The 14,795-nt window shown below is 39.6% G+C and overlaps 1 protein-coding gene across 1 annotated transcript; it reads right to left on the reverse strand.

The window, feature by feature from the left end:
* Positions 1-2,208: 2,208 nt before the first annotated feature.
* CNEP1R1 (CTD nuclear envelope phosphatase 1 regulatory subunit 1) lies at positions 2,209-13,258 on the reverse strand. The gene is made up of 6 exons (XM_063141137.1): positions 13,117-13,258; positions 11,728-11,799; positions 10,679-10,752; positions 9,946-10,055; positions 7,740-7,794; positions 2,209-6,295 (listed from the first exon to the last, which is right to left on the reverse strand). The coding sequence occupies exons 1-6, from the start codon at positions 13,139-13,141 to the stop codon at positions 6,254-6,256; spliced, it is 378 nt and encodes a 125-aa protein (XP_062997207.1). The 5' UTR covers positions 13,142-13,258; the 3' UTR covers positions 2,209-6,253.
* Between the last annotated feature and the right edge of the window lie 1,537 nt (positions 13,259-14,795).

Raw genomic sequence — 14,795 nt, forward strand, 5'->3', positions numbered from 1 at the left:
TCACCATCAAATCCCCCTCTTCTACAACCCCCACCTGCTTTCTATAACATCTTCTGGATGGAGTACTGGAAAGCTTGCACATTTTTTGTGAACTTTTGGTTGGCCTAATAAAGGTATTTCTGTAATATGGATTTTGACTTGTTTATGTCTTTAGCGGAGGCTTGATTTGTAAAAAGGAGGGGGTGAAACTAACTGATGCAGCTCAAATTGCTGTTAAAGGGCCAGCTTCAAAAAATTGGCAACCCTACACCCAGGTAAAGGTGTGTAGGGTTGCATCCCAATCCTAGGGATGTCTCCTCTGACCTAATGAATTTAATTGGGTTTTTATTCCCAGGTAAGTCTGCATTGCTGCCTTGGTTCAGCGTATGTAGCATTTTGTGAGCTTGCAGAATCACCACTCATCTGTGCAATAAGCTCAACCTCTTTCTTCACACTGCCAGATCCTATCCCTCTTTATCCCAAAATAAGCCCCATTGAATTCAATGGGACATATATGCCCAAGAAAGTGAAAATAAGACTGCAGGCTTATTTTAAAAAGGAACATGAACTGGAGAGGGTCTAGCTTCTCTGGAAGCCTTCCACCCATTTGCTAAATGTCTGTAGGTCTTTTTTATTGCTTTTGTTGTTGTCTTGGGAGGTATACTGTAGTCTCTAGCACAGTCTAAGGAACTAAGGACTTCTGGGAGACCTAGCAAGAAGAAAAATCTGGCCCCTACACTGGCCAGAGACAAGGAGTTGCGGGGAGTTTCCTTCCCCTCTGCCACCATGAACAAACACGTGGCCCAAACTGCCAGTTACTCTAACACTGTAAAAGCAAGAAGCACACACTGGCTACTGCCATCAGCCAGGGGCAGTGCCGGATTTTGGAACAAGCCACATAAAACATGGCTTAGGGCCACATATTATGAGGGGCTTCTAAATATGTTGGAGATGACTAAGATGCATTATAATCAAAATCACTTCGGCTTAAATATGTTGGAAAGTCTGGTGTAATTTACAGCAGAGTTGCCTTATATAGAGAAAGCGTGGCATATCTTAATCCAGACCTGGCTGTGGGCAATAAGGATTGCTGGAATGGGAGTGCTTGTTTCCCCCACAGATCAGACGATACTGCCAAGATGTTGTATCTTCAAAAATTGGTGCCAAAATTTGTTTGTTCTCGTTTGTTTTCTTCATCAGGAAAAACGTCGTTAGAGCAGTACGACAATGGAACCAGTTACCTAGGGAGGTTGTGGGCTCTCCCACACTAGAGGCCTTCAAGAGGCAGCTGGACAACTATCAGGTATGCTTGTCAGGTATGCTTTAGGGTGGATTCCTGCATTGAGCAGGGGGTTGGACTCGATGGCCTTATAGGCCCCTTCCAACTCTACTATTCTATGATTCCCTGTTTTATCCTTTTGTATTGTGTCTATTAGATAGTGGAGGCAGGGGCTGTTTTATCTTTTAATCTCTGTGCAATGTTTAGGAAGTTTTAGACACTTTATAAATGTTTTAGAAGAATAATCAATAAGAGGTAAATATTCTGCAAATGCTCAGTGCATGCTGTAATTATATTTCCCATGTATCAGAGGTGATTTCCAGTCATTCAAACCAGAATTAAGCCCTCTTTTCTATTTCCTAAGCAGCTATGTTAGTGGGGATCCCTGTTACTTTGCTTATTTTGGAAAATAGAAAAGTCCAGAATGTACTATCTGCTAGCTTTGCGTGCTTAGAAATTCAAACCTAAGGGTACACACCCCTAACTTAGATTCCTAAACTGTGTACCTTAAAACTTGCTTCTCAGTAAGTGTGTTTAGGGCTGCTAGGCAGATGTAGGACATACATTTTTAGGCACAGTGCGCCATTTTTAAGTGCATTGTTCTGTAGCCTCCATTCATTTCAATGGGATTGAAAATTGTAACTTGCTCTTCATGACGATTGTAATCAACTGAGCTCTTTGTAACCACAGAAATGATCAAATTACTATTTAGGTGAACTATAAACTTAGTTGTATCCTTATAATTCAATCTTAACCGTGATAAGACCTGTCCAGTTATAACTATTAATAACTATAACTATATTTTGTAATAACATTTTAAAGTGTTAGATCAATTTTAAGAGAGTTATTTTCCTGAAATATTGCAGTGGGCTATGAATATTGTTTTATTACCTAAAAATGTTTTTCTCATACTAGAATCTTGTGAGGAACCATATAACAAGAGTGCCATATTTTCAACCACCTAAATATTATTTATTTATTTATTTATTGCATTTATATACCGCCCCATAGCTGAAGCTCTCTGGGCGGTTTACAAAAGTTAAAAACAGTAAATATTAAAACAAATATACAAAGTTTAAAAACATAAAAAGCATAAAAACACATTATCCTTATAAAAACAGTTCTGTATCCTTGCCATAGATAGACATGCTACCTTGAGGGAAAACATATGGATCTACCACAACAAAGTGATAGTATCTGTTGCCTAATTTCAGCTAAGGAAATATGCCATGTAAACAGGCTTCCATGTATGGATCAATTGGCGGATCAGAAACTGTTGCTGTAAATAGGATGTACATCAGAATATTATTCTGAAGTTTCTACATTGCAATTATAGCTTATTTCTTTTCCAAACCACGAAATGTTATGAACCCATGCAACCACATGCCCTCTTCGACCATATCTTTCAGTGCGGTCCTATGCACATTTACTCAGAAGTAAGTCCCACTGTGGTCCATAGACCTTCTGGGAAATGTACCTAGGATTGCAGCCTTAACTACTATTTTTGTGATACATTGAACACTTTAATATTAAATACGAACTATCCCCCACAATAAAGAATTACAGAACAAAAAGTGTTTTATACCAGATTGTGTAGGTGAGCGTCTTGATGGAATAGTCTGGAAATCGCTCCATTATGTAGAAGAGCTGATAAATTGTATTTTCCACGTCATCCAGCGTCTTGTCCCGATCGAGTATTTTGCCTCGTAGTTTTCCATTATGGAAAGTACTCCATTAGTCGTCTCAGTTCAAAATGTAAGACTGCACTGAAAGCTACGGAAGAACGTGGTTGCCCAAATTACCGGAAGGGGGTGTTTCTCTTACAAACTGTGTAGAGCTAGGCATGCCCAGGCTAGCCCTGGGTGATCGTGGGCCCAATTCTGCTTTTGCAGATTATCAGAAAAGGCATTAAGTTCAACAACAGGAATAAATACTTTGTAAAGCCAGTAATTTTGTACTAATACATCATATACTTACATATTTTCTCCAACAAGCTTTCAAGAGTTGCTGCATAAATAAGGATCCCTTATATTTTTACTGACAGTCTCAAATGATGAAAAGCATATAAGAGGCTTTCAGAGCGCAACTGGAGTTCAGATTTCTACGTTTGAAAGTTTCTACAACCCAGGAAAGCAAAGAGCTTCAGAATCAAGTTCATGACAACTTGGACCAAATATGTAAACCAGCAACATTTACAATTAAAACTAAGTAGCAACAGGGTGTATCTTAATCTGGAAAATTAATACATGTGCATTTACACAACATACACAGTCCTGACTGCATCCTCATATGGGCTGCTTAATTTTTAAAAACGTTTTCATGATATACAGTATGGAGCATCAAATTCTCTTTAAGCTGTTTCATTATTAAAGCATCATAGAATAACAGATTTAGGTCATTTATCTATACTCATTGAGCAAATCTATAGGACTTAATGGTTTAAGTTCTATCTAATTAAAGTCTCCTAAGGTACTTCAGAACTCTGATTATTTGCGGCTATGGACTCAAGTGGGTATTCTGGAGCTTGTCTGAAATTTTACAGAAATCCAAATGCTACACAAGACTTCATGCATTTGTACATGTGCTAAATTGCAGAAACCGATCAGGCTTATATATTGTAATTGGACTTTTTTTTTAAAGGAACTTTATAAAGTTGATAAGTTAAGATGCTTTAGGACTGCTCAAGTTTACATCCATCATGTATATAGTTTTAAAATAATGCCAAACATACCATTATAAATAAAGTATTTATTTAATACACATTTTCTACAAACTGTACACCAGCTTAAAAACAGAGGTGGAAACAAGACATGCGTAGAAGACTTGAAGAGCACAGGATTTTATTGCTGCCATCGAATGAAGCAAGTGAAGTTTTGATTTCCAGTACATTCAAGAGACATTCTACATCTCAATTCTTGCTTCGCCAATTGCTTTGTACTCTTCAAGTGCAATCTATGCATTTTTAGACAGAAAAAATTCCTACAACTGAGGTGGCTTGGGCATGCTGGGAGTTGTAGGCCATTTTTTTTCTGTCTAAACATGCATAGGATTGCACCCTTAAAGTCTTGTACTCTTTAAAATAGCTTCAAACAGGTTTTTTTTAAAAAGGCACAAAAAGGATTTAAAATTAAATAGCTGTCAATTCAAAACCATAGTGTGTGTAAAAGCCACTATTTTTTGTTTTGTTTTCAACACTTAAAGTAACAAGGATGTTTATGTAAAAACAAGACTGTCATTTTTGCCTCTGCACAAAGTAATTTCTTTCCGACACCCCACATATTGAGTAATCCATTTTATATGGAGCATGGCTATATATAGATCTAGAACATGACCCAATGGCCACCATACATTTGGCAATCCTGATTTATTGAGCTTGTGAAAAATGTAGTCGAATTACCAAGTTCAGTGGGTGGGGAGGGTCACAGGCCTCATCCAAACTTAATACTGCCTGATCATTTGAAGTGGGGTGGGCAAAAGGCAGATCTCTATACGTTCTGGACTTCAACCATTCCTGATCATTGACCATGCTAGCAGGGGCTTCTGGGAGTTGAAGTCCCAAACGTGTTGAGATCTAGCTTCAGCATACCTCTGATTTAAAGAATAGCCTGCAGTTCGAAGCGTGCTGCAACCTTACACACTTTTTCTCAGGGCTGCAGCCCCTCCTGTACTGTTTTGGTAACACAGAAAACATTATGACTGGCATTTTTGCCTACCATAGTTTGCAACCATAGCGAGATGAGGGTTTGTAAACAGTTTGGCATTAAGTGTGGCTAGCAAAAATGCTGATGCAAATGAAGTACTAGCCATAACTGTGTCTGACAAAGGCCTGCAGGAAACTAACAATTCCTAAACATATAATCAGGCAGCGATATGTTTGCAATAGGCCAAATTGGGACCCAAAGGAGAGTTTTACTCCATCTTTTGTTACATTTGTGGCACTTTCTTTTATCAAGTAATTTGAGGTTAAGCAATACTAGTTTCATGGGGGGGGGGAACTATCAGTGTAAATTTCAGACACAATATATTATTCTTGTATATACTAAAAAGCAAAACTTAACATAGAATTAGCCAAAAAATAGTCAAGCTACAGATAATGTAGGGAGCTGAAAATGGACAAGCTACCGGTAATGTAAGGAGCTGAAGTGCTGGATGATTTCACATAAAATGATAAGTCAGAATTCTAGAAAATCCTCACTATCATTCACAAACAAGCAGACTTGTGTATTCTACTCAATCGCTCCAGTTTGGCTTATTCCACCAACATAGGTCAGTAACCAGAACCACACCAGCAAGAAAAGAAAAATAGCATTACATTGTTGCTCCAAAGGAAGCCAGGAATCATAAACCAACTTCAACCCTTAGGGGAGGGGCGTGACAAAACAGAAGTCCCAGTTGGAACATAACACTCAGGTTCTTTTTCCTCCTGGTGAGTTCCCAGTTATTGAAGTCATTCCCATTGGCAGGAGGTACCAAGAAGGAGTGATCAGGCAGCGTGCACCAGTATGCTTGCTCGTGATTGACCTGCACATGTGTCCACTGTATCTTATGTGACAAAAATTAAATTAAAATGCCCAAAGAAGAAAAGTCTATCATGATCCATGATTAATGAATAAATGTGGTGGAGAAAAGCAGTATGGGTGGCAAATCTAAGTGCCTCTTCAAATACTGGTTCCATTTTCTATTTACAATGATTTGTACATTATAAAAAAAACTAGCAAGTCTTATTTTCTGCATAGAGGGACCACCTTGCCAATGGTGCAGAGGGAATATTAATACTGTAAGGGAAGAAACTGAAAGCACAGAAGACACGGGAAAAGGCAAGGAGATTCCAAATAAATACACCAGATGTTTCTGGTTTCTGCCGTCAACCATGAAGACACCTTCATATGCAACTGAACATACCACATAATCCTATTTGGCCTCAATGTATTGAAGAAAAGTCTTTTTTTTTCTTTCTAATTTTTCCTTGACAGTAGATTGAAGGAAGGTAGTGGGTTACTGGACGTGAAGCCGAGGTTTCAATATCAGCTTTCCAGTCTGCAGAGGAGAAAAATCACTTTTTACTTCACAGCAACTACTGTTGTTGTTGTTGTTGTTATTATTATTATTATTATTATTATTTATGTTGTGTCTTTGCTGGAATTACTTCCCAACTGTTTGGTCAATAATTAGCAGGATTATATTCTCTCTCTCTCTCTCTCTCTCTCTCTCTCTGTGTATGTGTCTACTGTGATGGAGAGCAGATAAACTGTGCTGGGAGAGGACAAATGGGTGATGTAGTTGGGAAAGGGTAGTTTTAGCTTAGTATTATGCACAAATTCTAAATGACAAAGAGCCTTGGCAACCGGACCACCTGGAGGGTGGGGAGGAAGGTCAGAAGCCGCTTATCTATATCCAGGCCGAGTCATCACAGAGGACAAAGGAGGTGTGAGATGGAGTTAAGCGGCCAAGGCCAGAGGGCGAGGATGTGGAGAGAACCATGGGGTGGGGGGTAAGGCCCTGCTTAGGAGTAAGTAGTCACAGTTAAGTTTTTATTGTTTTATCTGTTACTGGGTTTTTATGCTATGTTTCAAGTTACTTTTAATTATTCTTCCCATGTATTTACCCTACCTTTAGTCTTAATAAAGTCTTCTCCCTCACAATTTGTGAGCCCTCTTTGTCTTGGCTTGGGTCCGTGCTAAATCCGGTGTTAACAGGTCACGGAAAGACTTGCTCAACCTTTATATCTACAATCCTAGCTTCCCAGCCACCTGGATAACAAACTCGTAGAATTAATAGAACAGTTTAGCCAAAATTGTAGACAGCTGTTCACATCTGGCATGCAGACTTTGGCTGGTATTGTAGTCATTCAAGGTGCTCTTCCTTTCCTTAATAATTTCATAAGATCTGTAAATTTCTTGTCAGGTAATAGTGCCACTCAAGGCATCTGCTAACATTATAGGTATTGAGGCCATTTCCTACAAAGGGTTCACTATATAGGGCAGAATATCCTTCATGCATTATTCAGTGGGCACTCCCAAAGCTTTCTTTTCCAGGTAGAATGAATCATCCCAGATCCTTCTCCCACTGATGGTGAGGGAAGAAACTGATGGAGACTATGGCCTCATCTACACCAAGCAGGATATTGCACTATGAAAGCGGTATATAAAAGGCAGGAGCCACACTACTGCTTTATAGGGGTATTGAAGTGCACTGACAACTGTTGGGGCCCATTGACATATACTATATAGCACTTTCATACCGGTATATCCTGCTTGGTGTGGCTCCTGCCTTTTATATACCACTTTCATAGTGCAATATCCTGCATGGTGTAGATGAGGCCTATAAGACACCATTTATTGGGAGGATGCTAAAAAGTGGGGGATAACAGAATGATCTGCTAAAGTTGTAAAACAAATGGACTGTGTCCTAGGCCACAATGTAATTCTACTCTCAAATCCAAAATGTAACATATTCAGGCAGGGGAAACAGAGCCACTTACATCATCACAAGACATGTTGTATTCTGCCAAGACCGTTCGACATCGAGCTGCTATGCTGCACAGAATGTGTCAAAGAAGAATAACCATACGCTATGGTTAAATTAACCAAAATTAAGACTTGCATGTGCCTGTACTCATATTAACAAAGCAAACAGATCTAGATGCTTCTCTAAGGGCTGTTGAGGAATAAGAACGTTCTCTCCATCTGCCGGGATCCTCCAAACCCAATGCCAGTAGCCAGTTTTCAAAGGAGAGACGCTCCTGAGGCACCCCACCTTCCCTAAAGTAGACTACTTGCCTATGGTCTGGCAACTGGAAGGTTGGCAACTTATACTTCCCAGGGGTATCCAATTGCTGATCCCTATTCTAGGCAGTATTGCTATAATTACAGTGGTGGCCAAAATTGTGGGCACTTTTTGAAATATTAATGTCTTGCAACTTTGCATGCTTATAGAAAATGTTCTGTTTCACGAAATTCAAATGTTTATATAGCAATTGAAAGACTTGATTCACGTAATGCAATGATCCTGCTTCTTTTCCTGGGTGTCCAATCAACTCTTTTCTTTGGTGCCATGGTACCTACATACACTTTTAATTTGAGAAATGCTTCAAATATTCACACCATCTCCAATTGCAGCAAAACTGACGTTCCCCAACTTGAAACATGATGTATCGCAGCTAATGCTGTGTGAGTGGTCCCCAGAACAAGGACTGTGATTGGCCAGTAGGGTTTGCAATTCCAATCCGCTTCTTCACTCAATCACACCTGTGTTTGTTTTTACACTAAAGTAAGCATAACCATTTTTGTACTGCAGATATTTGCATTTTGTTTTTTGTATTGAATTCAGCATTAAATTCTCTTTCAATTGATATATAAACATTTGAATTTTGTGAAACAGAACATTTTCTATAAGCATGCAAAGTTGCAAAACATGAAAATTTCAAAGTGCGTCCATAATTTTGGCCACCACTGTATATAAGAAAAGACTGCAACTCCCATAAGCCCTCACCATTGGCTGTGCTGGCTAAGGCTGATGAAAGTTACAGTCCAACATCTGGAGGTCCACAAATTCCCCACTCCTGCTCTAAGTTAAAAGTTTGTATTGCTAAAATTACTGCTTCTGTGAACAGGGATAAATAAGGAATAGTTACTATATCATGTGGACATAGGGTTTTTTCTCTTTTGCTTAGATGGTATCTCGGCATGTCTTTCAGATATCTCAGCCTGGCTGCTTCATCGTCGTTTGAAACTTAATATGGCAAAAACTGAACTGCTTGTTTTTCCTCCTAAACCTTCTCCTCACCTCTCATTCTCTCTTACTGTCAACGATGTCACGCTTACTCCGGTCAAGGAAGCTCGTAGTCTTGGCTTTATATTTGATTCCTCGCTCTCCTTTATTCCTCATATCGAGGCAGTAGCTAAATCCTGTCGTTTCTTCCTGTATAATATTGCCAGGATTCGACCATTTTTGTCTGTCTCTTCTGCCAAGACTCTCGTTCACGCACTGGTTATCTCTCGGTTGGACTACTGCAACCTTCTTCTCTCTGGCCTTCCCTCGTCTCACATCAGTCCGCTGGTCTCTGTCCACCACTCTGCCTCTAAGATCATCTTCTTGGCCCGCCGCTCTGACCATGTCACTCCACTTCTGAAATCTCTTCATTGGCTTCCAATTCACTCCAGAATCCAATATAAACTTCTCCTGTTGACCTTCAAAGCTTTTCACGGTCTAGCTCCTTCCTATCTCTCCTCTCTCATCTCACACTATTCCCCCGCTCATGCTCTCCGCTCCTCTGATGCCATGCTTCTCGCCTGCCCAAGGACCTCCACTTCCCTTACTCGGCTTCGTCCTTTTTCTTCTGCTGCCCCTTACGCCTGGAACGCTCTTCCAGAACACTTGAGAACTACCAACTCAATCACAGCTTTTAAAACTCAGCTAAAAACTTTTCTTTTCCCTATAGCTTTTAAATATTGAGTTTGTTCTGACTCTATACTGTTAGCCTCACCCTACCCGGTGCCTGTTTACACTTCCCTGTGCCTGTTTGCATTCTCTTTCCCTCCTTACTGTTTACTACAACTTTATTAGATTGTAAGCCTATGCAGCAGGGTCTTGCTATTTACTGTGTAATCTGTACAGCACCATGTACATTGATGGTGCTATATAAATAAATAATAATAATAACAATGAAAAAACAGTTAAAAGGATACATTGAAGGTGCCACTACTCTTTTATGTATTCCAGCAAAGAATAAGCCTATCAGGGTAATACAGCTAATTGTGAAGAATGGATGGTTCCATAGAGATGTGAAAAAAGATACCTAGGAGAGAACCAAACAATTAAAAAACACACGTCGTTGTTTCAAAGAGATGTTTTGAAATTAAAATGTTCCAATTTTTTTAGACCACATTGCTCGGTTGCAGCGGACAATTTCAAGGGGGAAAGGTCACTGCTACTATGCTTTGAGTCACAAATCCACTTCATCTTATAGAACTTATTCTGTCACTGTGTGCAGGAGAGAAAGGAGATGCAAGTCTACACATTTGTATGCCTGTTAATGTGTAACTGTCCTTTCCCAATCTATGAAAAATTTAAAGCGATCCAAATTCTATTCTACTTGTTCCCTTAACTATCGGACTGGTAGGCAGAATGATATCTTTAATTAAGATATCATGATTTACAGTGTTTTGGGGGTTGATTTTGTTAACATTTAGTATCTTTTTTGTTACATAAAAGAAAAGGCTCTATTCCCATATATTGGAAATTACATATTGACATCAATTGAAATATCTAGATTTAGTTAGAGAACCCTAGCAATCTTCTAGAAGTCTACATTACCTGATAACATACGCCAAACACTGGGTGCAAATCTGTTGTGCAAGTTCAAATAAATTAAGTAAGAATGTAACATAGTATCAGAAATTTGAGAAAGGTATTACCCACCTTCTGTGTTTCGGGATCTATTAGCCAGTTCCATGCACCGGTTGCTGTACAGACTGATACCACTATAAGAATTACTGACAGAAAATGAATGTGTTAAAAGCAACATACTTCCATAATATACAATGGATACTTTATGGAAAAGATGGGGGGAATCAAGTTACTCACAGATGACATATTAACAAACCTACTTTTGTTTAAGTCCCAATGAAATCGGTAGGTATGCTCCTCTCTCATTACTTTAAAAGCCCTTGCACAGAAACAGCCCTCAATAGATGGTTCGATGCTATCTCCAGTGGACACAGAATACATGAAAATCTATCCTTGTGGGGTGGGTGGGTTGTTGTTTTGACTAGCTAATGATTTAAAGATGTCACAAAGTTTTGAACACAAGCGATGCTTTCCCAACATATGGGTATTCAGAGCAGAACTAAACTCTCTTTCATATCCAAGCATAACTATATTCTCTATAATCAAAACAGCAGTATAGATTGATAGGCATATAGATAAATATAGCTATTCTATATATCTAGCAAAGAGCCAGTATGATGTATACTAAAACAAACATTGCCATCCTCATCCCTTTTTGTTCCAGGAAGTACTCCTTTCAGAAGCCCAGAATACAACTGTTTTATAGTCCTCTTAGGCACAAGATTCAAAGTTTTACACCATATTTTGCTTTCTTATATAGAAGGTTGTGCCACATACATACTGAAAAGGCCACAATATTATTATTTTGCTGACACTGGCTGCTTTCACACAGCACAGTAATCCATGATTCACAAGTCCCGCACATCCAGAAAGAAGGCCTCAGAAGCTTTTACTTTCAATTTTAGTTAACCACAGCTTCTGTTTCATCCAAACCGGGGATCATGGTTTAACACTAAATATTGCAAATTTCAAAACAAGCTAATTTCAAACCATGTTTAAACTAAATATAGTGTACACCATGATATCTGGTGTAGAGAAAGCAGGAAGCTGCAAGTAATAAAAATGGAAGCAAAATCTTTTGAAGCCCTCCTCCAGGCTCCAAAGGACAGCTTCTCACTTACTTCTCCAGCGCCCAGTTGCTGGTTGTAAACAAGCTATATATTCAGTAAGACGCCTTTCAAAAGCCTTAAGATCTGAAAAAGAGACAGGCAACAATGCAATTAGACTTAGGGTGCCTCCTAATACCAAAAGCAGCTATACAGGGGAGGGATCTCTTTAGCCATGTTCATAATTCTGCCTATATGGGTGCAGAAAAGATAGCATCATATGGCACCCTAGCCATTGCCTAGGAGCCTCCGGATTTCTCTCTAAGGGATGCAATCCAATGCATGTTTAGACATAAAGAAGTCCTACAGCTCTCAGCATTACCCATAGGATTTAATTCTAAATTAAATGCATTTCAACAAAAAAAAACCTGTGGAGCACATTGCTAAGGTCCCCTCAGTTCTGCATGCCAAGTATCAGGTGACTAGGTTTCAATGATCATGGAGCTATGGCTTTGAGAGATACCTATTTTCTTTTATTCCTACGGATTAATTTTTCTTAATTTCAAAAACAGATTTTTCTCCACTCTAAGATCCCCATAATGTAAAGTGCAATAAACAATAAACCAAATCAAGTTATCTGCCAGATTATTCTACCAGAACTAGACCTTCTAGAAATGTTATCAAGTCAAGACATCAATTTCTGCCAAGTCTAAATATGTTAGTAACCACTCTCCCATTGAGGAAGGCTCCCCACCCCGGTTGTGACCAGATAGACATTTCGCAGATGCTATTATTTTATTTATTTCCCAACTTTCCACCAGAAATGGCACTCATTGAAATAAGAGACTTCCAAATAATCAGTTTATTGCCCTCTGTATAACAACAAACAATATCAATAATGGGTTCAAAATAAGGCTGCAGCACAACACCCCTAAGCCTTATCTTTCAATAATTCTGTGCTTTTTGGCACAGGTGTAGGCTTACTAAATCCCCCAAAACCTCCAGATCTGTTCCTGGCTCTTTAGCAACCCCATGGTTTACAGAAACCAGCAGGGCAAGGTTTTGAAAGCAGGAGATAAAACATCCCCACATACTCACGACTGAGTCCATGCTACTGTTAAAAGGCACAGCTACAGGGGCCATCGAAGAAGCTAGCAACTCTACACGGAAGGGAGGGGGGAGTTCAATTTAAGGACGCTATCCTATGCATGTTAGGATAGCGTCCTAACGTGGGGGAAACCCTACAACTCCCAACATTCCCATAAATAAGTTAGTTCCCGTTGGCAGGTCCAGATTTTTGCTGCCTCGTCTTTTCCCCCGACCCCCCAAATTGATTTATAAACTCAGAAACTCGTATAGGGACACTGAGAGAGAGGAAAAGGGGGAAAGCAAAGGGTGCTTTCTCTGGAGAGCAGCTGGCATTTCCATAGCCCCTCACTCCCGCAGTAGGGGAACCCCAATTACCTTCCGCCTGCTCCAGAGAGTTCATTGCGAGGGGAAGGGAGTAAGGAGAACTTGTAGCCAGCCACCGTTCAGAGCTGCGGCCCCAACTATTCAGCAAAGCCTGTGTTTCCCCCCCCTTCCATGCACCGACGTTAGCTCTCGAACTTCCTTCACATCAACGAAACCACCGCCTCTTTCCATTGGACAGTTTCCATCCCACACCGCCTACTATTCAGCAAGCCTCGCCTTTATTGGGCAGCCTGTCTTCAGGGCAAGAAGCCGAGGAAGACAGGTCAAAGGAAAGGGCAAAACATTAGCGCATGCGTATCTGGGAAACTGTTGCAAGGAAACCCAAGTGGTTATGCTCCTCCTGTCTCTGCAGAAGCCTGGCTGACAATAGATAATTAACTGATTAGCGTTTGATTGAAGATTGCTATTCAATATAAATATTTCCAGGGCAGTTGACAAAATAATGGCAAGAAACAAAATGATAAAAGATCACATAAGCACATCAGTATGTTTTTATTCTTATTAGCCAACATTGCTTGTGAAAGAGACAGCAGGAGTGAAACCACTTGGATTTCTTTGCATTGTGGGTTATTTATCATCCTTGTTATTATTTGAAAAATGTATTCCATAATGTTAAAAAAAAACAGCTGCTGTACAAGAACACAACACAGACCCTGCTAGCTCTCGTTAGAAGTAGGCCTGTATCTTTAGTATAAACAGAAGTTTGGGGTCTACTTATTTATCTCAAGACTACCTTTATGAAGTTTGTTGTGTCAAACTGAGGTATTTGGTAGCTTTACGGCACTCTTCCCCAACTTGTGTGCTCCAGATGTGGACTACAACTTCCAGCATCCCCAGTCAGCTTGTTGGGAGTTAAAACCCAACACATCTGGAAGGCACCAAGTTGGGGAAAGCTTATTTAGTGGGAAATTAGTGCATTTTCCATTTTTAAATTGGACTTTCAATTGGAGATTGAACTTTGGTTCCTAGTTCCCCATTTGATATAAAGGCCTACGGACAGTCTGAATGAAGACTTGGGGTTCATAATAGAAGCCTACACTCACAAAATACCATTTGAACCATATATCCCAGAATAGTCTTCCATCTTCTAAAGACCCCTGTAAAAAGAAAAAAGATGTGCAGAGAATATGATCACAGCATGATCACATGCACTTACTTGAGTAAGCAGCATTGAACCTAGATGGATGTCTGAGAAAAATATGCATAGGTTTGCATCCCATGATTTGAACCGCTGCGTGCCACAAAATTCTTTTCTATCACAAGCATAGCACACAAAAGAGCTCATGGACATGCCATCTCCCAGCATTATGGATATAGGATTTTTATTTATTTATTATTTATTTATTACATTTTTATGCTGCCCAATAGCCGAAGCTCTCTGGGCGGTTCACAAAAATTAAAACCATTAGGAACATAATAAAACATCCAACAAGCTAAAAACCCAAATACAAAATACAATATAAATGCTGCAAGGCTGCAATTCTATATACACATTGGGACCAAGTCCCATTGAACTCAGTGAAGCCTAGTAGACATGCATACGGTGTTTCCAAGTGAAACACAATGGAATTTTCTGTCCTTGTTTACTCAGGAGTCCATCCACTGAGTTCAATGGGACTTACACCACCCACCCAGGAAGCACGAATATAATCGGCGTAGGGTGACCATAT

The sequence above is a fragment of the Elgaria multicarinata genome, chromosome 14 (assembly GCF_023053635.1).
Source record: "Elgaria multicarinata webbii isolate HBS135686 ecotype San Diego chromosome 14, rElgMul1.1.pri, whole genome shotgun sequence".
In the NCBI taxonomy this organism is placed as follows: Eukaryota; Metazoa; Chordata; class Lepidosauria; order Squamata; family Anguidae; genus Elgaria; species Elgaria multicarinata.

What these genes read in the sequence shown, in the direction of transcription:
- CNEP1R1 (XM_063141137.1), bottom strand. Translation starts at nt 13,141, where the DNA reads ATGAACTCTCTGGAGCAGGCGGAAG. An exon ending in AGCAACTGGGCGCTGGAGAA is followed by an intron (nt 10,753 to 11,727) that starts GTAAGTGAGAAG and finishes ATTTTCTGTCAG; the next exon opens with TAATTCTTATAGTGGTATCA. An exon ending in TAGATCCCGAAACACAGAAG is followed by an intron (nt 10,056 to 10,678) that starts GTGGGTAATACC and finishes GTTCTCTCCTAG; the next exon opens with GTATCTTTTTTCACATCTCT.